Here is a 21,930-nt window from a genome sequence, read left to right as displayed (position 1 = left end):
CCTGTCTACATTTAGCTGCTCTGCCGAGAACTGCCAAGTTTCCTGTGCTGACACAGCTGAGAGATCGGATTACAGTTGTGATTAGTCACAGATGAGGGGGTAATTATACAGGATAAACTCTCTAAATACATATTTAGTGCATTTCTCTCTGTTTTCCTTCAGTCCTGTGCAAGAGTTCAGGTCCACTTTAAAGGTTATTATTCTGCTGCTTATCTTTTAGAGAGGTAGTTCGGAGTTCAGGTCCGCTTTAAAGTGAACTAGAGACGAAGCACCCTTATGTATTTTACCATATATATCAGTGGGAACATTAGAGAAAACACCTACCCTGCTCTCTGTTTCATCCTCACTGCTAAAAGTGTCTGTTATCAGCTGTGATAAGAATCCCAGACTGAGCATTCAGTCTGGCTTTGCAGGGAATAATTATAGCTGAGTCGTTATAGCAGAGCCACAAGGGGGCAGGCTTGGGCTTGAAAAGACACCAGAGAAGACAGACTCAGCTGTAATCTTTCCGTAGCAATGCCAGACTGAGTGCTCAGTCGGGGATTCTTATCAGAGGTGATAACAGTCAGATTAAACAGAGAACAATGAAACAGAGCAGATTAGGTGTTTACTGTCATGTTCCCACTGATTTATAAGGTAAAATACAAGAGGGTGCTTCATCTCTGGTTCTCTTTAAGCTTTTTTGTAGTCCCTTACACACCCCAATGAGTTCTGGGTCACCATGAGCTTGCTGGTTAGTCTGTGCCTTTTAAAATAAAGCAATGGGGTTTTTTTTATTATTATTTTTTTATTATTATTAAAGGACCACTGTCGCGAAAATCATAAAAAAATTCAAAGGTTGCATGATTGAGTAACAATCATCCAAGCTTTCTCACTTCTATTAGTGAGATGTTTACATGCACTATAAAGGGACCCTTAGCTGTGTCATAAAAAGAAAAAACAGGACTTCCCTGGGGCTTCCTCCAGCCCACCGTAGCCCGCGAGGTCCCAGCATCCTCCTGCTAACTTTGTGTGAAGTTGCGTGTGTTCACCCGCTGCACCCCTGTTGTGTCATCACGTCAGCCGCTGTAAGAGTTATGCGCACGCGCGGTTCAGTCTTTAGAGAGCCGTGCATGCGCAGCAGCCGGTGTGATGACACGACAGGTACGCAGTGGGGGAGAGCATGCGCAACTTCAACTGAAGTTGGGACATTACCGGAGCCGCCAGCAGGACTGCGGCGGGGCCAGGAGGATGCCGGGGACCTTGCGGGCTACGGTAGGTTGGAGGAAGCCCAAGGTAAGTCCAGTTTTCTTTTTTATGACACCACTCAGGGTCCATTCAAAGTGCATGTAAACATAATAATACAAATCTCACTAATATAATAAATGTGAAAGTTTGGATATTTGTTAATCACACAACAATAGCTGAACGGATTTGAATGAAATTTGGCACACACATAGTACATTCCCTGGAATAGCATATAGGATACTTTTTATCCCCATAACCAAAAAGTGGGCGGAGACAAATACAAATTTCACTGGGAAAATATAAACTGCAGCCATTCTTACACTGTCTATCGGCAGGGCTCTCAAACATTGCCCACATGGTCACTGGGTGACTGAGATTAATATTCAGAAAAGTGGGTGGAGCCTACAACAGCCGATCAAAATTCAACTATTGATTTTCAAGGGGAATATTTAATTGCTGCCATGCTTGCCCTGTTAATGGCATAAGCCTGAAACCTGGTACAGTTGGTCATTGGGTCACTGGGGTTCAAATTCAGAAAATGGCTGGAGCCACACACAGCCAAACAGATTTGTTTCAGGTCAATGCAAATTATTGATGACAAAGACCGCAAAGCTCACAAACTTGGTCATTGTAATTGAGTTTTAGGGTTAAAAAAGGTGGGCGGAGCCAACACCAGCCAAATACATACCTGAGCAATACCAGGCCATCAGCAAGTATACAAATAAGAAGTACAATTTCCCCAGATTAAAATGTGCTATGTTGCCATCACTTAGAGTAGCTAGTAGAAATCTGACATGACCAACAGGTTTTAGACAAGCTTATTTCCTCATGGGGATTCTCAGTGTTTCCTGTAATTTCAAAAGCACTTAGTAAATGGCAGTCAATCCAACTGCCCAAAAAAAAGTGTGCAGCGAACAGGGGGGCTGACCAGCTTCTTCGTATAAATCCTTTTCAGATAGTGTCTTTATTAAGAATAAAGGCCATGCTGAGCTTGAGATCCCCCATGAGGAGATGAGCTGGTTCAAAAAGCTGTCGGTTTTGTCAGATTTCTACTACCTATGGTAAGTGACAGCAACATAGGAGAAAAGTAATTTAAGGCTCATTTTACTGGAGGAAACATAGTTCTTATTTGTATAGATTTACATTTATTTAACCACTTCACCACTGAGGGGTTTTACCCCCTGACCACCAGAGCAATTTTCACCTTTCAGCGCTCCTTCCATTCATTCGTCTATAACTTTATTATTACTTATCGCAATGAAATGAACTATATCTTGTTTTTTCCGCCACCAATTAGGCTTTCTTTAGGTGGGACATTATGCCAAGAATTATTTTTTTCTAAATGTCTTTTAATGGGAAAATAGGAAAAATGTGGGGAAAAAAATAATTATTTTTCAGTTTTCGGCCATTATAGTTTTTAAATAATGCATGCTACTGTAATTAAAACCCATGAAACGTATTTGCCCTTTTGTCCCGGTTATAAAACCATTTAAATTATGTCCCTATCACAATGTTTGCCGCCAATATTTTAATTGGAAATAAAGGTGCATTTTTTCAGTTTTGCGTCCATCCCTAATTACAAGCCCATAGTTTATAAAGTAACAGTGTTGTACCCTCCTGACATAAATATTTAAAAAGTTCAGTCCCTAAGGTAACTATTTATGTATTTTTTTTAATTGTAAATTTTTTAATTTTTTTTTTAATTACAAAAAAAAAAAAAAAAATGGGGAGTGTGGGAGGTAATGAGTTAATTTTATGTGTAAAAGTCATTTATTTGTATGTGAAAAATGTGTAGGGTGTAGTTTACTATTTGGCCACAAGATGGCCACAGTAACTTTTTGTTTTAATGCGACCTCCAAGCTTCCTTCCGGAAGCTTGGAGGAAGAATAAGGAGGCTGGACACGTGAGTTTTTTCTCACAATGATCGCGCTGCCCATAGGAGAGCAGCGGATCATTGCGGGGCTTAGATCAACGAACGGGAATGGATTTTCCCGTTCATTGATCTCTGGGCGAGCGGGCGGCGGCGTGTTTACTAGCGGCGGGCGGCGTGTTTACGAGCGGGAGCGCGGACAGCGTCGGGAACGCGGAAAGTACGTATTTCTCTGTCCCTGGTTGTTAAAGGATGGAAAAAGGGGCGGAGAAATACGTACGCGCGGGGGTAAAGTGGTTAAAATTTTACACTTTTTCGCCATAGTGGTCCTATAAAGCAGTGTTCCCCAGCCCTGTCCTCAAGGCCCTCCAACAGTGCATGTTTTGTGGAAATCCACAGAGGAAGTTAACCACTTGCCGACCAGTGGATTTTACACTGATCGGTGCTGCGTGGGCTCTACAGCCCGCAGCACCGATCAGGAGTCCAGCAGGGCGATCAGACTACCCCCCTTTTTTCCCCACTAGGGGGATGTCCTGCTGGGGGGTCTGATCGCCGCCGGCCATCTGCGTTTTGCGGGGGGGGGCTTCTCAAAGCCCCCCTCCGCAGCCATTTCTGCCCTCACCCTTCTTACCTCCCTCCCTCCCTCTCTCCGTAATGCGCAGGACGGAGTTCCGTCCTGCGCATTGAAGGATAGGCTTCAGCCTATCATATGCCGGCGATCCCCGGCCAATCAGAGGCCGGGGATCGCCGATCTGCCTTACGGCGCTGCTGCGAGCTCAGCTCGGGGTAACCCGCCGCGGAGGATTCCTCAGGCCCTGGTGGGCCGATTTGCATAATTTTTTTATACACGCAGCTAGCACTTTGCTAGCTGTGTGTTACTTACGATCGCCGCCGATTAGCCGCATCAGAGGGTGCCCCCCCCCAAAACCATGGCGACGGGGGACGCCCTCATGGAAATCCCGTTCAGAACAGGATTTCCGGATGGGCATACGCGCCGGCGGCGATCGGTGAGTACGGGGGTACGCCGCAGGGAGGGGGGAAGCATGTAGCTAGCGCTAGGCTAGCTACATGCTAAAAAGAACAAAAAAAATTGCAAAAAAAACACCCTCCCTGCCGTGCGCAGCACATTTTTAGAACGGCAGGGAGGTTAAAAGCCACCATCAAACAAGAAAATAGTATAATTTGGACAATACTTTTTCACACTTTTTTTTTAAATTGCAGAGTGCTGAAAAGTTATTTTTTTTAAACAGAAGATGAAAAATCATCCAGGAGAAACGTTATACTGGACAAACACGGCTCGATTCTCCCGCTCGATTCCGCAGGAGATTCTCTTATCTTCCGCTCGTTTTTCTTATCTTTTCCCATTGTTCCCTATGAGAAATCGAGCGCGGAATCGATCGGGCAGGAGATCGGGCATGTCGGAAATTATCTAAAGAGCCATCTAAATGGCTCAGAATCGAGCCGCGTATTCCCAGCATAAGAGAGAAAGTGAACTGGGTCTGTTTTTTCTCCAGTAGCTACAGCTAACTGATGTCTTCCCATTGCTGGTGCCCGGCACAGAGGCTGGACAATCCTCGGCAGATAGGACGAGCCTTAGGCTGGGAATACACCATTTGTTTTTGTACTAGATAGATAATTTCCTACATGTCTAATCGAGCGGGAGCTGGATCGTTTCGCTGCTCGATTTGTGATAGAAGTGAATGGAAAAAGATTTTTTCAAAAACCGAGTGCAAGATAAGAAAATGGACTGCAGAATCGAGCGGCGAAACGAACCGTGTATGCCCAGCATTAAGCCCCATACACGCACTCAACATCGGTCTTTTTTGCAGCACAATTATCAAACAACTTTAATGTGAAACAAGTTGAACACCCCCCCCCCCCCCCCAAAAAAAAAGTTGCTTGCTGTTGTTCAAACAACTGATAAGACTGACAAGCCGTCAATCCAACTGCTGGATTGACTTGAGCTGCGTCTCATCAGTTGTTTGAACGAAATCAAGCAACTTTTTTTGGTTGTTGTTGTAACAAAAGTTTGTTTGATAATTGTGCATCGCGATTCCACTTGAACGGAAACCGCCGCGAATCCGCAGAGTTTCCCCGCAGGCGAATAGAGCGGGGAAACTCTGCCATAGGGTGCAATGATAACGCCAGCCGAATCGCTACCGCTAGCGATTTGGCCGGCTTTTCCATCCGAATCGTCGCGGGAGGCTGCGGATCCCATAGCCGTGCATGGCACGGCTGATGGGATTCGTCTGCTTTCCCCGCAGACCCGGAAGAGCTGGCGCGCCTCACAGACGTGCGCCGCTCAAGTGGAATCGCGCCCATAAAAGACTTTTGTTGAGCATGTGTATGAGGGCTCACTGCTGCCGAGCTGATATATGGGTCTAAACAGACCAGGGGAGCACGGGAGGAGGATCCCCTGGCAGAGAAGAAGTCTGCCCCGCCCCCCGCATGGCTTCCAATGTGACAAATATAAACCATGAAACTTGTAAGCAACTAGCGCCACCTTGTGGTAAGCTGTAAAAAATTTTATGTATGAACAGGTATTTCAGACGGTGTTCTCCACAACAGGGGGCTGCTCAGCAAACACTGGGCTCGATACACAAAGCCGTGATGCTATCGCGGGCGTGATATGCTTAGCACACCGGTTAGCGCGCGTACAGGTTTGCGCACGTAATAGTAAAGGTTTGCGCGCATTAACTTTCCCCATTCACGCGATAGAACATATTTTAGCACGTGAAAGGGGAAGTTAATGCGCACAAACCTTTACTATTATGCGTGCAAACCTGTACGCATGCCGCGCCCGTGATGGCATTTATCACGGCTTTGTGAATCGAGCCCACTGTCATTTATAAGAGGATACAGCACGTAATAATGTTGAGGAACACTGCATTAAACTAAGGCAGGCGGTACTCTTCAAGCGGCTTTGAACCCACATTTATTATTACTGTAGCAAAATCATTCTTCAGTCACAACTGTGTTAGCAAATGTCATTTACATAATTGTTCAGGAATATTTTCCACATATCACTTTATGCTTTTAACGAAGAGATCTCTATTCTGGTGTGTTTATCCTGTTTAATCTCAAAACCTCCTAAAGTAAACTGAGTGCAGCAAGTTGAAGTACCCCTGAACCCAGCCCAAGTAACCCGAGCCCATTCCCAGTACCCCTTTGCCCAGCCCATGGACTCCAGGGCTCAGCCCAAGTACCCAATGTGTTTAGAAGCTGATCTTTAATGTAAATTGGGATGAAACTCAAATCATGTATGGTGTAAGCATTAAACACAGCATAAGAATAATAGCATAAAAAATAAATATATAGATTTCAAGTAACTGGGAGGGGTTAATACTCAAACATCTACTTCACTCAGAAGCTAATTGATAAGATTGCCAACACAATTATCAGATTGACTTGAGCTATGCTAAAAGTGACATTACATCAATAAATGCCAACCCGACGTGCCCAAAGTATAGATCCCTCCCTCTGATCAGAGAGGGGTCAATTTCCAAACACTGCAAATAGATTTTCACCTGAATCACACATCTGGTCTGCATGCTTATTCAGGGTCTATGGCTAAAAGTTTTAGAGGATCAGCAGGATAGCCAGGCAATGTGCGTTGTTTAAAAGGAAATAAATATGGCAGCCTCCATATTCGTCTCACTTAAGGTGTGTTTTATAGTGGCATTATACTCAAATTTCACGCTTGGTCTAAAATTAAACACAACCTCCCTGGTGTTAGGATTATTTCTGGATTTTAGTGTCAGAAAGAGGTGACATTTTTTCACACGCTATTAGACCCTAAGAATGATACCGCCAGATAGATCTGCGACAGTCCTGCACATTACTCACCTCCCATGGATCCAGCTCGGGGTTATCGCTCTGAGCTGTGGATTTCCATCCCGAGCCGGACTCGGGGTTACCGCTGAGGAGGTTAAATGAACAGCTACAGCCATCTGTTTTCCAAGGTCCTGAATGGTTTAAGACTCAGGGCCCGTTTCCACTGGTGCAGAAACTGCGGCGAATCCGCAGATTTTCCCCCCAGGCAAATTGCGCAGGGAAACACTGCCATAGGGCACAATGCCGCCACCGTCTGAAACGCTTGCGCTAGCGATTCGGCCGACATTGCCATCCGAAATAGTGCGGGAGGCTGCGAAACCCATAGCCGTGCATGGCACGTCTGATGGGATTAGTCTACGTAGCTGCAGACCCGGAAGTGCCGGCACGCGTCTCGCAGACGCGTGCGGCTAAAGTGGAAACGGGCCCTAAAGGTGGCCATACGTCAGGTGACTTGGCGGCTGATCGACCATCTGATACGGTAATTATTAGAATCGGCTAAAAATCGGTGCTGCCAAGTGCATGCTTAAAGAGCATCCGAGATGAAAAACTAACTATAACAAGTAACTTGTCTATGGGCTTGATTCACAAAGCGGTGCAAAGTGTTTGCACGCTAGTGAAAAGCCCTTTATCACGCCTAAACTCAGTTTAGGCGTGATAAAAAGTAACTCACGCGAAATTCAATCGCGCAGCGCCGTGCGCACGCAGCACCCATTAAACCCTATGGGCGCTGCGCGCAAAACTTTGCACGCGATCAGCAGCACAAAGCGGTGATAACTCAGCTAGTGCAAAGGTTATCACGCCTAAAGTCTTTTAGGCGTGATAACTGGGTTATCACCGCTTTGTGAATCAGGCCCTATATATCTAATCTAAAGTTCAGATAGTTTACACAGCAAATCTAGCTGCAAACAGCTTTAATAGAAAATGATTATTTCTTCCTGTGATACAATGACAGCAGCCATGTTGTTTGTAAACATTACACAGAAGCAGGCTTATCTGTATCTGGAGCACTCAGCCTGTGAAAAAAACCTAATCCCCCCTCCTCCCCTCTGCCTCTGAAATCTCTGGCTAGTAACACCTCCTCCTCCTACTGTCCAGACTGAGCTCCCATGAGCCCTTGCTACTGCCAAGGCTCTCTGAAAACCTGTGGGCGTGGCTTATTTAGTTTATAGGGAATTAGAGTATTAAAACAAAAAAGTATTTGGCTTGAGGAATGCCCTATAAACTATATGTAAGGAACACCATTATGCAATGAGTAAATGTTCACCTTGGATCCACTTTAAACAAGAAATTGGTCGCATTAATCGGTCGGACATGCTGCAAAATTTAGGGCCAACTTGCTCGATTGTGTGCGCAGCAATAACAGCGTGGGATAGGACGAGCAACAAACGCGACGAGACCCCCTGACACTGTCCCCACGAATGTGTAATGTGCCCCCCCCCCCCCCCATTGCATTACCTGCCCTTGGCCGCTGCTTGTCCTCCGATGGCTCCGAGGACACTCCTGGCTCCATACACACGACCCACATGGTTGCCGGAGTAACAGGGGGCGTGCCGGCAGCCACGTGGGAGCGCGTATGGAGCCAGGAGCGTCCCCGGAGACAGCGGTGGACAAGTGGCGCCCAAAGGCAGGTAATGTATCGTGCACTGTGCAATGGGGGGGGGGGCACATTACACATTAGGGGTGAGTGAGACAGCAGGTGCAGCGCACAAGACTGATTCTGGATCAATTTCAGCATGAAATTGTTTGGTAATCGGCCTGTGGTGTATGGGCACCCGACAGATCTCTCTCATCAGATTGGATCAGAGAGAGATTTGTCTCGAATCTGCCCATCATTGCTAGATGTATGGCTACCTTTACGTTTTTTACTTCATTTAGCTGCTAACCGATAAGCTTGCCATATAACAACATTATCAAATGGGTATAAAAGTGTGCTATGCTGTGTAATCAAGGCAGAAAAGTTCCTGCCCTATCCAGGAGGGAAGCTGCTTAACTTTCTCTCCTTTATTTGTTCACCGATTACTTAATTAGAAGTCAATCTGAAAATGTGTCCTGCAGTCTGCAATGATATCAGTTAGCTTCAGTGAGGTGCGAATGTGCATTCCAATGACATCAGAGCAGTCTTCTAGCGTTTCCTATTCATTTATTACTGTGTTTAATGCACTAGAGCTTTAAAGGGATACTGTAGGGGGGGTCGGGGGAAAATGAGCTGAACTTACCCGGGGCTTCTAATGGTCCCCCGCAGACATCCTGTGTCCGCGCAGCCACTCACCGATGCTCCGGCCCCGCCTCCGGTTCACTTCTGGAATTTCTGACTTTAAAGTCAGAAAACCACTGCGCCTGCGTTGCCGTGTCCTCGATCCCACTGATGTCATCAAGAGCGCACAGCGCAGGCCCAGTATGGTCTGTGCCTGCGCAGTATGCTCCTGGTGCCATCAGTGGGAGCGAGGATGCAGCTGCGCAGGCGCAGTGGTTTTCTGGGGCAAGAGCATCGGTGAGTGGCTGCGCGGGCACAGGATGTCTGCGGGGGACCATTAGAAGCCCCGGGTAAGTTCAACTCATTTTCCCCCGACCCCCCTACAGTATCCCTTTAAGGTACTCCTCTATTCGCTGACACAGCTGCTGATGGTTTGCAGATCCCACCACACCACATCAGAACAGCCGTAGCTTGCCGATGATCACATTACAGGATGGCTGTCACTAGTCTCCACCCTCTATACAGTTATTGCCACCCGCCCAATCCCTGCCCAGGTGTCCACCCCCCGACCTCCCTAGGAAGACACTCCCAAGCTGGGATGGAAGGGACACAAAATGGGGCATGAATGGTTTGTAGCCAGCACTTACATACAGTCATTCGCTCCAATGGAGATGGGGTTTGATGGTGAGTCGGGGATGCGGTGGGGAACCTCACACACGGTCGTTCTACTGTCAGCCCTGTCTCGGCCTGCAAAGAACAGACGGTGCCCAATCAGAGAAGAGGATGGAGTGGAGGGGCGAGGAGAGAGGAATGCATATGAAGGGGGGAAGAGGAAGAGAAAACACTGAGACACCTCTCCTCTGCTGAGCACAAGCCACTTCCTGTGGCGGCCATCTTGTCCAGTGCCTTCAGTCCTAGCACTGGGGACTAAACGGGTTATCTGCTCAACAGAAGGAACAAACAGAACAACAACAAAACCTGCAGGCCAAAGCCGGGTAACATGGGGTTAAATTGCACCGGGTAACATGGGGTTAATTGCATAGACCTCATCACCTAAAGGGGGCTTCTACATTCAAGAACAATAATACATCCCCCCAAAGTGCATATACTGTAGTCAGATTTTTCTTTTGTAACAAAAAAAAGGGTAATGACACACATACGGTTTTTCAGACAGAACTTCTAATACTCTGTATAATGTGAACAAGAGAAGCGTTTAGAAGTAGTGATGAGGAGTTGGAACAATGTTTGACAGGGCCCGTTCTGTGCGGTCCGGGAACGCATGCTGCACGCAGATTTAGCAAAAACGCGCGGCTGTCCCATTCACTTTTCAGTGATGGGATCAGCCACGCAACGCATACAAACGCGGATGGCGTGCGTTCGTACGCGTTGCGTTCCGCATGCGTGGCCGTCCGCGTTTGTAATGTGAACCGGCCCTAAGAGAAGGCGTAAGTGTGTGTGAGCAGGGACTGCAGCGTAGTGTGTGTGTGTTGCAGTGTAGTCAGGGCCAGATACGCAGGTAACAAGGCTTGGGCCTAGGATGGTATGCTGGCTGGGGCGGTGTTGCCGGGCAGTTTAGTGCCACTGAGCAGAGTTGGCAGCATAGCAGCTGTGTTATACTTGTATGTCCCGTCTGTGCTGTCCTCCTCAAGCCTTCCTGCTCTGTGCCCCTCCCTACAACCATACCGCAGGGGGGGGCAGAGAGCAGAGCAGAGTGGGAGACTCGAGGAGGAGGAAGACAGCAGCTTGCAAGACACGCAGGTGTAACACAGCCAGAGTGCCTAAAGGGACACTTAAGCCAGAAAAAAAAAATGAGGTCTGGCCACGCATAGCTTTTTCTGCATTCCCGACTGTAATTAGCGCTATCGCGGGCCGCAACGCGTACAAAAATACACGTTGCCGCATTACGAACGCATAGATATGTGGCAACGCGTATTTTTGTACGCGTCGCGGCCCGCAATAGCGCTAATTGCAGTCAGGAATGCTGAAAAAGCTACGCTTGGCTGTCCTGATGGCCTGTCGGCAAAAACGAAACTAGCTGGCGGCGGGGGACCAGAGGATTAGTGAGTGGCTGCGAGGGCACAGGACTGCTGTAGGGGGCTGGTAGAAGCAGAACTAGCTGGCAGCAGGGGACCAGAGGATTAGTGAGTGGCTGTGAGGGCACAGGACTGCTGCAGGGGGCTGGTAGAAGCAGAACTAGCTGGCGGCGGGGGACCAGAGGATTAGTGAGTGGCTGCGAGGGCACAGGACTGCTGTAGGGGGCTGGTAGAAGCAGAACTAGCTGGCAGCGGGGACCAGAGGATTAGTGAGTGGCTGCGAGGGCACAGGACTGCTGCAGGGGGCTGGTAGAAGCAGAACTAGCTGGCAGCGGGGACCAGAGGATTAGTGAGTGGCTGCGAGGGCACAGGACTGCTGCAGGGGGCTGGTAGAAGCAGAACTAGCTGGCAGCGTGGGACCAGAGGATTAGTGAGTGGCTGCGAGGGCACAGGACTGCAGCAGGGGGCTGGTAGAAGCAGAACTAGCTGGCAGCGGGGGAGCAGAGGATTAGTGAGTGGCTGCGAGGGCACAGGACTGCTGCAGGGGGCTGGTAGAAGCAGAACTAGCTGGCAGCAGGGGACCAGAGGATTAGTGAGTGGCTGTGAGGGCACAGGACTGCTGCAGGGGGCTGGTAGAAGTAGAATTAGCTGGCAGCAGGGGACCAGAGGATTAGTGAGTGGCTGCGAGGGCACAGGACTGCTGCAGGGGGCTGGTAGAAGCAGAACTAGCTGGCGGCGGGGGACCAGAGGATTAGTGAGTGGCTGCGAGGGCACAGGACTGCTGCAGGGGGCTGGTAGAAGCAGAACTAGCTGGCAGCGGGGACCAGAGGATTAGTGAGTGGCTGCGAGGGCACAGGACTGCTGCAGGGGGCTGGTAGAAGCCCCAGGTGAGTAAAAAACTTTCTGACTTAAGGTTCACTTTAAAGGGCAGAGCCACAGAGAAGAAACATCTCACCTCTTTAGGGCCCTTATTTAATTCACTTTTTTTTTCCTATGTTTTCTCCTAGGTGATATTTTCACGTATTTTAAGCCAACAGCAAGCAAGAAAGTTCTCAAAACAATTTTGACATCACTTGTTCACATACTTGTTGATACTTTTTAAATTGCACTTTTTAAAGTGCTGAAAAAGTAATTTTAAACAGAAGATGGAAAATCGTAGAAGAAAAGGTGAACTAAGGACCTAGGTCCTCTTCAGCTTTTTCACCTTAGAGTCCAATCTCCATGGCTGCAGCTGCCATCTCTCATCATGTGACTCGGTACGCGCTGGCTTGTGCCATGAAGACTGGACACTTAGCGGTGCTGAGAAGAGAAAACTGAAGACAGGGTGCGCGTAGCTAGAGAAGTGAGATACTTCACCTGGTTACCTATACTGGGGGACATCTGTGGCTACTTATACTGGAGGGATTTATGACTACTATATTGGGGGTGGGGGGGATTTATGGCTACCTATATGGGGGGGGGGAAGATTTATGGCTAACTATACTGGAGGCGGATTTATAGCTACCTATAGCAGTGAGAACACTTGAATACCTATAATGGGGGACATGCAGTTTCCTACAATGAGGCAGGCATTGCACTGAGTGAAAGGCTCGCTACGTGCGTGTATATGCTAACATGCATACGCAGCAGAAGGGGACTCATCGCTCCCATTTCAGTAACGGCTGACAATCATGCAAAGCAAATATTCCAGTGAACCACACGCAGAGGTTCAGAGGAGAACTGAGAAATTGACACCATCATAATAACATGTATGTCAGAGTAATAAAGTTTATTAAAATTCATAGAGCCGATCTGAGAAGGGTTGTCTTTTTAATCAGGTAAAGTGGCAACACTCGACACAATTCCGGTCAAGTTTATCTAAGCTGGTTGGATCCTTGAGAACCTTGGCAGAGAGAGTTAAACTTTTTTGCTAGAATTTTTTCTAGCAAAAATTTGCTAGATTTGAGGTTGTAAGAGTTGTTTGAAAAATGCACTTATTTTTTTATAAACACTAACTGTTAGGATTAGCAGTGGGCTTAAAGTGTACCTTAGATGAATCAAAAAAAGAAATAAAAAATTCATACATATCTGCGTCTTCCTCTAGCCCATTCTGGCCTGATCGCTCCCTTGCCGCTGTCCTCAAGGCCCACCAACAGTGCATGTTTTGTAGAAATCCACAGAGGTAGTTAATCAGCTCCGCTGCAACACTAATTACCCCACCTGCACATGTGTGTGATTTCCTGCAAAACATGTAGTTGGTGGGCCTTGAGGACAGGTTTGGGGAACTGTGCTCCCGGCAACTTTGGCCAGTCGGCACGGGCGCAGTGCCGACACCCACGCTCCCCTGGCCTGGAGCGTTCTCATGCGTAGTAAGCACCGACTCCTGAAGTTACCGGGAGCCATTGCAGAGGAACAAGGTAACGGAGGAGGACGGTGAGGCACAGATCAGCCCGAAGGGGGCTGGAGGAAGCCCCAGGTATGTATGAATTTTTCCATTTGTATTGATCTCAGGTTCTCTTTAACATAAAAGTTTAAAAAACCGCCTGTGTGTCATTGTCCCTCATCCCAGTAACCGTGGACACGTCTGTGTCTGGTCCCAAGCTCATCCTTACCGTGCAGCCTTTGATTAGAGACAACGTAGCTGATGAGGGTCACATCGCTTGAGCCTCCCGACTCTAGAGGTATGGGGTGTACTCGAAAATGTTCTAGCATGTCAAAGATGGTCTGGAACCACAGGTGCTGCACCCTGCACTGACCGTCCTCGTTCAGGGAAAGGCGGAGGTGCTGCGGAAGGGAAGGAGACGGAGGTTACCATGGGCAGGAAGTGGATAAACCGGGACGCCCCAACTAACAGAGGAGGACTCACCTTGGCTTTGCCCTGGAAGTTAAAGGTTAGCACGTACTCCCCTCGGCGGGTCTCGCTCTGCCGCACTAAGAAGACGCCGTGGCTGTTGGTGCCCCCCGCCAGCACCAGCTGGGCCGCTTTGAGGCGCGACAGAGTTCCGTGGAACCACTGGTACTCAGACAATGGGTGCTCCCCGTCTCCAGGGTCTTGTTCTCCTTGGAACAGGAATGACGCTGCAGAGAAGGAGAACAGAGAATTGGACACAGTTACAACTTCCTTTCATTTTCAGAAGTTTAAAGGGAACCTGAACTGAGTAAAATTATTTAAAATAAACACGTGATGTACCTGCAAATGAATATCACATACTTACCTCTCCGTGAGTTCCTCTCAGAAGCCCACCATGTTCTTTTAACAAAGATCCCTTCCAGTTCTGACAAGATTTTGTCAGAACTGAAATATATCAGTTGCTGTCGGTTATAACTGAAAGGACAACTGATGTGCAAGGTAATGTCCACGTTTCTCTGTGGCTCAAGTGGGTGATATTACAGTTTAACAGCTTGCAGATCCAGAATCTGTTACTGGGTCATTGCCATTTTTAAAATGGAGCAAGGAGAATTCCATCGACAACAGGACGCAGGAGAGGAGAGAGAGATTGAGGAGTAGACTACACAGGAGGCAAGTATGATGTGTGTAGGTTTATTTTCACTTGAGGTTCTCTTTAACATTTTGAAGTCTGTAATGGCCATGCAAGCATTATTTACACCATCTGCTCCAAATTGATCTATAGCTGTAAAGCTGCATACACACGTAGGATGGTTCCCGGCAGCGGGGCGGGTTGCACAATCTAGCATGTGTACAGCGACCCCCCCCCCCCCCCCCCAAGCTTACTAGCAAGATCTTAGTAAACATAAGTGTTGTATCAAGATTTGGCGGTGGGGAATGGTGGCGAGCTATGGGGGTGAGAACACACTCAAGCAGGGGGGGTGGAGCTAGTGAGTCCTTAGGGAAGTGGGCGTATCATGATTTGTGGGGGAGGGGGCAATCAGCAGGGGTGTATCATATGAGGGTGGGGGAGGGATGATCCACCAATGCATCTCTGACTACCCAGCTTGCCATTATGGAGATACTTTGAAACACACGTGAAGTGAGAGGGACACAGAGGCTGCCATATTTATTTCCTTTTAAGCAAGGCAGATTGCCTGGCTGTCCTGCTGATCCTCTTCATTGAATACATTTAGCCATAGACCCTGAACAAGCATGCAGCAGATCAGGTGTTCTGAAGTCAGACTGGATTAGCTGCATGTGTGTTTCTGGTGTGTGATTCAGACACTACTGCAGCCAAATAGATGAGCAGGGCTGCCAGGCAACTGGTGTTGTTTCAAAGGAAACAAATATGGCAGCCTCCATATGCCTCTCACTTCAGGTGTCCTTCAGAGCTCCATACTCCCGCCTGACGGCCATCGCCTGCAATAAACAACATGTCGGCCGAGTATAGTTGGGACAAATGAGGCAGGATAGCGAAAAAGATGCCGAAAGTTGACGATCCTCGTCTTTTTGCATGGTCATGCCCCCTTTTTTTTGGCGTTATGGTGGCCATAAACAATACAATTCTAACGATTGATCGTCTGACTCGATCATAATATTAATTGGTAACGATCGTTTATTATTGTTCATTGCCACCTTTAGCCGTTCAACGGCTGTTCAGATCAGGCGATGCCAATCGCTCCATTCAAATTTCTTGTACGTGGCTAGTTACGTGCTTCCTGGCCTTCAGTGTTGCTCTCCTGCTGAAGATCCGATCGTTACACCATCGTTGTGACGTTCTTTAATTTGAACACACTATGTTGCCATCAGACACCGTTTGGCTGACACATTATCGCTGGGATCACATGTTTATAACCTCTTGAGGACTGCAGTGATAAACCCCCCTAAAGACCAGGACATTTTTTGTAAAATAGGCCACTGCAGCTTTAACCTCCCTGGCGTTGTATTAAGATCGCCAGGGCGGCTGCGGGAGGGTTTTTTTTAAATAAAAAAAAAAACTATTTCATGCAGCCAACTGAAAGTTGGCTGCATGAAAGCTCACTAGAGGGCGCTCCTGAAGCGTAATTCTGATCGCCTCCGGCGATCAGAATTAACAAGGAAGGCCGCAATGAGCAGCCTCCCTTGTTTCGCTTACCTCGTCGCCATAGCGACGAGCGGAGTGACGTGATTCGACGTCCTGACGTCAGCCGCCTCCGATCCAGCCCTTAGCGCTGGCCGGAACTATTTATTCCGGCTGCGCAGGGCTCGGGCGGCTGGGGGAGACCCTCTTTCGCCGCTACTCGCGGCGGCGATCGGGTAGCACACGCGGCTGGCAAAGTGCCGGCTGCGTGTGCTGCTTTTTATTTCACTAAAATCGGCCCAGCAGGGCCTAAGCGGGGACCTCCGGCGGCGATGGACGTATACAGTCGTCCATACCGCTAAGGAGGTTAAAGCCTCGCTGCAGGGCCGCACAACACAGCACACAAGTGATCCCCCCCCCCCCCCCTTTTCTCTCCACCAACAGAGCTTCCTGTTGTTGGGGTCTGATCCCCCACGTGCTTGTTTTTTTACAAATATTTATGTTATTCTTTTTTATTAAATTTCCCTATTTATTTATTTTTTCCCCCTTACACCCTTTCTCCCCCCGCCAGCCAATCACGGCAATCAGCTGTCATAGGCTTCAGCCTATGAGAGCTGGTCGCTCTCCTGTGTCCTAGGGGGACAGCTGTGTCACATGGCTGTCCCCAGTACAGCGCTGCTGCAGATCGCAGCGCTGTACATGCTAATTAGACTGCTATCACCGCTGGGAGCTCCGCGGGGCGGGGAAGCGTGCGCAGCATGCACGCGATCTCCTGCAAAAGAAAGCGCCAGGACTTTACACAGGTAGGCGTTAGGCAGTCCTGGGGCTGCAGCCGTGGCCACGCCCATCGGCGTGACGTGGTCATCAATAGGTTAACCCACAAAGGTGGAGCGTGTGTACAATGTTATACTGGCAGGACCACACAGGAGGTAAAAGCTCCGTCACAAACTGTGCGGTACCAACACCTGCTTGCCAGGACGCCCCCCCACTCTGTGTGACCTCTGTGTACATACCTGTAGTGTCGGGGGTGTCCGGGAATGAGGCCCCCATAGCGTTCTGCGGCCTCTCCACTTCATCGATGGGCGCCCGAGGAGGCAGCTCCGGAGGAAGGAGCTCCAGAGAGTCGAAATGTGAGGTGGGCATGGAAACAGAGGTGGGTGAGATGGATGCGGAGGGCCGATCCGAAAGACCCCCGTAAGCCCCTAAAAACAAATACAAAACAAACTATCATGTAGTGCCCAATCCCAGCCGTCACAAATACACACTGACAGTTCAAGGGAATATGAAGTGAAAATGAACGTATGATATAATGATTTGTATGTGTAGTACTGCTAAGAAATAAAACATCAGGAGCAGAGACATAAGTCGAATATTGTTTCCAGTACAGGAAGAGTTCGAAAACTTCAGTTGTTCTCTATGCAAAAGAGCTGCTCTGAGCTCTGCAGCTTTACTTTATAAAGTTGTGGACAGCACTGTCTTCTGAATCACTTATCTCAACTGTCTCTCATTGTTTCATTCTTTGTTTATGGCTTTTTTGCAGAGAAAAGTTGTAAGGATCATTAGCCTGCTCTGTGAAATCATTTAATGTATTATGGAAACTGCAATTATTAGAGAATGATGCAATGTTCTAAAAAAAAAAGCTACATACCTGAAAATAAAATATGACACTATTTTCTTTGCTACTAATGTTTTATTCATTATCCATACTACACAACCAATTCATTATATCATGAGGTGTTATTTTTTTCCCTTCAGTGCCACTTTATAAAGTGCTCTGAAACTCAGCATTTCCTCTTTCCTGTAAAAGATTATTTACAGCATTACTTTACTACTAACACAAAAAGATTGTATAGCAGAACAGCATTCAAACACAGCACTTTGTTCTTCAGTAGAAAGCTCCTTCCTTTAGTGGGCAGCTTCTGGCCACATCCTAAGAGACATAACATTACCTTTTGTTGACATTCCTTTGTTAGATACATTTAGTAAACATTAGCAAACTGCTAAAACTGAGCTATACTCAGCTGAAGAGCATAAAGAGCTGAGAAGTGATCACTAGATGGATTTTAATATATAAATACAGCAGCTACGCAAAAAAAAATGCAATGTCAGCTTTCAGAGCAGATAAACTGTACTTTGGGGCCTTGTAATTTGTAAACCGACAATATTACTTGTGCACAAAAGCAAATATGGTAACTGTATGAGGAATAAAAAGTAGGAAAACACATTTGTTATAAAATATTAAAGAGAACCCGAGGTGGGTTTTACAAATCCTATTAGCACACAGAAGCTGGTTCTGTATATAATGTCCAGCCTCTGTTGCTATATTATTCATCCCAATCAGTAGCTGATACCCCCTTTTATCTGAGAAATATTTACTTTTTTGCAAACGGATCATCAGGGGGCGCTGTATGGCTGATATTGTGGTGAAACCCCTCCCAGAATGTGATGTCATGACCATGGTCCTGACAGTTTCCTGTCTGTGAACCTCATTGCATTGTGGGAAATAACAGCTGTTAACAGTTGGTTCCAACTTCCATAAAAGCAAGCAGCATCTCCTTCCACTGACATCACCTGCCAGCAGTAAAAATGTCACCATGTGATTTTTAGAATGTAAATCGGGAAGAGGAAAGATTTTACACTGGGGAAACACTGACTAAATCATTTATACAGAATTATTGTAAAAATGAAGCACTTTTTTATTACATTATTTTCACTGGAGTTCCTCTTTGAGGAAAAACTTTCTTTGTTACAGCTGATACAAATCCTGCAATAAATCTACAGTGTGACTACTTCCTGCTTTAGTGGAGACAGACAAGGGGTTAACATACTGTGCTTACAAATTAGCTGCTCTGCAGGCAGCCAGCTGACATAGCTGAGAGATCAAATTACAGTTGTGATAAGTCACAGATGAGGGGGAATTAGACAGGCTAAACTGCATTTCTCTCTGTTTTCCTTCTGTCCTATGCAAGAGTTTAGGTCCTCTTTAAGGTACGACTGATCCTGACTTTGTCGTGTGAATATGGCCGCCCCAAATATATACTTACATAGAGGTAGGATTTGTTTCATTGTAAATGGGTGATGTTATCATGAAATTATGATGCACTTTATTACATTATTTTCACTAGAGTTCCTCTTTAAAGGATACCACAACTGACATGTGGCATAATGAGATAGACATGTGTATGTACAGTGCCTAGCACACAAATAACTAGGCTGTGTTCCTTTTTTACTTTCTCTGCCTGAAATGGGTAAATATCAGGTATGTAAGTGGCTGACTCAGTTCTGACTCAGACAGGAAGTGACTACATTGTGACCCTCACTGATAAGAATTTCCCCCTTTTTTTATCTCTTTCTTGCTCTCAGAAGCCATTTTCTTCTAGGAAAGTGTTTTATAGTTGGAATTTCTTATCAGTGAAGGTCACACTGTAGTCACTTTCTGTCTGAGTCAGGACTGAGTCAGCCACTTACATACCTGATATTTACCTCTTTCAGGAAGAGAAAGAAAAAAAGGAACACAGCATAGTTATTTGTGTGCTAGGCACTGTACATACACATGTCTATCTCATCATGTCACATGTCAGTTGTGGTATCCTTTAAGTGCCACACATCTGAACTGCACTGCAGGAGTTTTTATCTCAACAGAATATAGGTACCCATACACTTGTCAATCTGCCATCAGATCGACCAACAGATAGCTCCCTCTCTGATCGAATCTGATTCAAATCTATTGCCTGGCCACACACTGCACACAGATTTCCAATAGATGTGATTGCTGGGCCGTGGTGTGTGTTGTGGGTGTTGTGGGTGCGCCGGTGGACCTCCTCCTGGGTCTGGCGTCTTTCTGAATTGTAACAGTGAGCGCCTGTCCTAGGCGACACTGCTGCATGTAGTGACATCACATGGTAGAGACCTCCCCCCCTTAGAATTCCAAAAAGAAGCCGGGCACAGGAAAAGACGCGAGCCGCGACAAAGGAGCCTGCAACATCCACCACGGGCCTGAATGGGGAGGGGTGGCTTGGAGACGTACACTTCAGGGTTGGGGGGGGGGGGGGGGGGGGGTTAGGGGCGAGATAGACCAGCCAGGGGTCCACCAGTCGTTAGGAGATAAAAAGTTAGTCAAGCCCTTGCGACCGAGATTTTCCAATATGCCTGAACGGCCCTTTTGACCTACTCCAGGCGGATATAGATCGAAATGCTGCGGCACAGATATCTGCCAGATTCGATTATGATCATCATTGGGGTAACAATGCCGAAATTCAACTAATGCATAGGCACCCTGAGGAGCCTGGCGATGGCTGCTGATCTTCATTTCAGGGAGGTTTCAGACTATAAACCAGCACTAGCAATGCATTGCTTCCGCTGCACCACATCGCTCCGCCAGAAATGTCTTCAGGGAACAGCGCGTTACTACACGGAATCTCCCATCTACCATTGGGCCAAACAGGAAGTGACACGCACTTGCCACAGAAGTGCTCGGAAGCGTAGTGTAAAAATACGCTCCCACGCATACGTAGGTCATTTTTTTTTTTAAATCTTCGTGTTGCTAAAGATTACCGTAACATGACTTCCGGGCCAACTGGATTGCCTCAACTCGATGCAGAAGCGTCGCGGTAACATAGTTCTGGACCTGCGGCGGGGATGCGGCGAAAACGTCACTTACGGCGCGTTGTGATGTAATTTCGCAAGTGTGAAAGTCTCCATAGACTCATTTCATGGTGGTGTAGTGTGGTAAAAAATACCACACCGCCCTAGTGTGAAAGGACCCTCAGTGTATTTCCTCCAAGTTTGGACTTCTGATCCTGGTACACAGTATGATGTCTCCATATACACTGTCCTCCCCCAGGGAAGAGCAATCAGCATGCTATGCATTCACTCAGACACCAGGCGGACTCGTCTGCCAGACCAGGTGAGAGCACACTACCAACACTTTACATATGTAAACCTTCCAAATGTTTTCCTACTCCTGAGATGTCATGCCAAACAAGTTTGAGCAGTTTTGTACTACTATGCAAGGTCTGAGGTCAGAGACCTTGGAGGAGGAGGGGGGTGGGGGTTACACACCATGGCCACAAAGAAAAACCACAGAGGGGGGCACTAGTAAAAACAGCATAACTGAAAAACATTAACATTCAGAGGTTAATACTGACAGAAAAAAAAAATGGATGGTACAGACAACGGATTAAAGAGACACTGAAGCGAAAAAAAAATGATGATATAATGATTTGTATGTGTAGTACAGCTAAGAAATAAAACATTAGGGGCAGAGACATACATCTAATATTGTTTCCAGTACAGGAAGAGTTAAGAAACACCAGTTGTTATCTATGCAAAAAAGCCACTGAGCTCCACGACTTTCAAAGTCGCAGAGAGCTCTGTCTTCTGAAGCTTATTACCTCAAGTGTCTGTCACTGTATTGATTTTTTCTTGCAGAGAACAGGTCAATAGTTCACTGGCCTGCTCTGTAAAATCATTCAGTGACATGACTATGTACTCTGTACAGTGCTGCAGAAGATGTCAGTGCTATATAACTACATAATAATAATATGGTAGGACATTACACAATGACTGTGGTAGGATTAGAGTGTGAGCTCCTCTGAGGACAGTCAGTGACATGACTATGTACTCTGTACAGTGCTGCAGAAGATGTCAGTGCTATATAACTACATAATAATAATATGGTAGGACATTACACAATGACTGTGGTAGGATTAGAGTGTGAGCTCCTCTGAGGACAGTCAGTGACATGACTTTGTACTCTGTACAGTGCTGCAGAAGATGTCAGTGCTATGTAAATACATAATAATATATGGTAGGACATTAGACTATGACTATGGTAGGATTAGT

General features: G+C 47.0%; 1 protein-coding gene across 4 annotated transcripts in view; it reads right to left on the bottom strand.

Annotated features, from left to right (window-relative positions):
• SH2B1 (SH2B adaptor protein 1) overlaps positions 1 to 21,930 on the bottom strand; it is a 57,917-nt gene that overhangs the window by 5,453 nt on the left and 30,534 nt on the right. For 3 of the 4 annotated variants that reach the window (XM_068243600.1, XM_068243602.1, XM_068243601.1), the window contains exons 6-8: positions 17,100 to 17,288; positions 14,004 to 14,215; positions 13,750 to 13,921 (exon numbers count right to left, since the gene is read on the bottom strand). In XM_068243600.1, coding sequence (XP_068099701.1) covers positions 13,750 to 13,921; positions 14,004 to 14,215; positions 17,100 to 17,288 — 573 coding nt within the window. Of the gene's footprint in view, positions 1 to 9,772; positions 9,873 to 13,749; positions 13,922 to 14,003; positions 14,216 to 17,099; positions 17,289 to 21,930 lie in introns of all 4 variants that reach the window. The other variant, XM_068243604.1, reaches the window with a different exon arrangement.

Source organism: Hyperolius riggenbachi, chromosome 7, assembly GCF_040937935.1.
Source record: "Hyperolius riggenbachi isolate aHypRig1 chromosome 7, aHypRig1.pri, whole genome shotgun sequence".
NCBI classification, from domain to species: Eukaryota; Metazoa; Chordata; class Amphibia; order Anura; family Hyperoliidae; genus Hyperolius; species Hyperolius riggenbachi.
The sequence above is the reverse complement of the archived record's forward strand: the minus strand, read 5'-3'. Positions and strand labels throughout refer to the sequence as shown.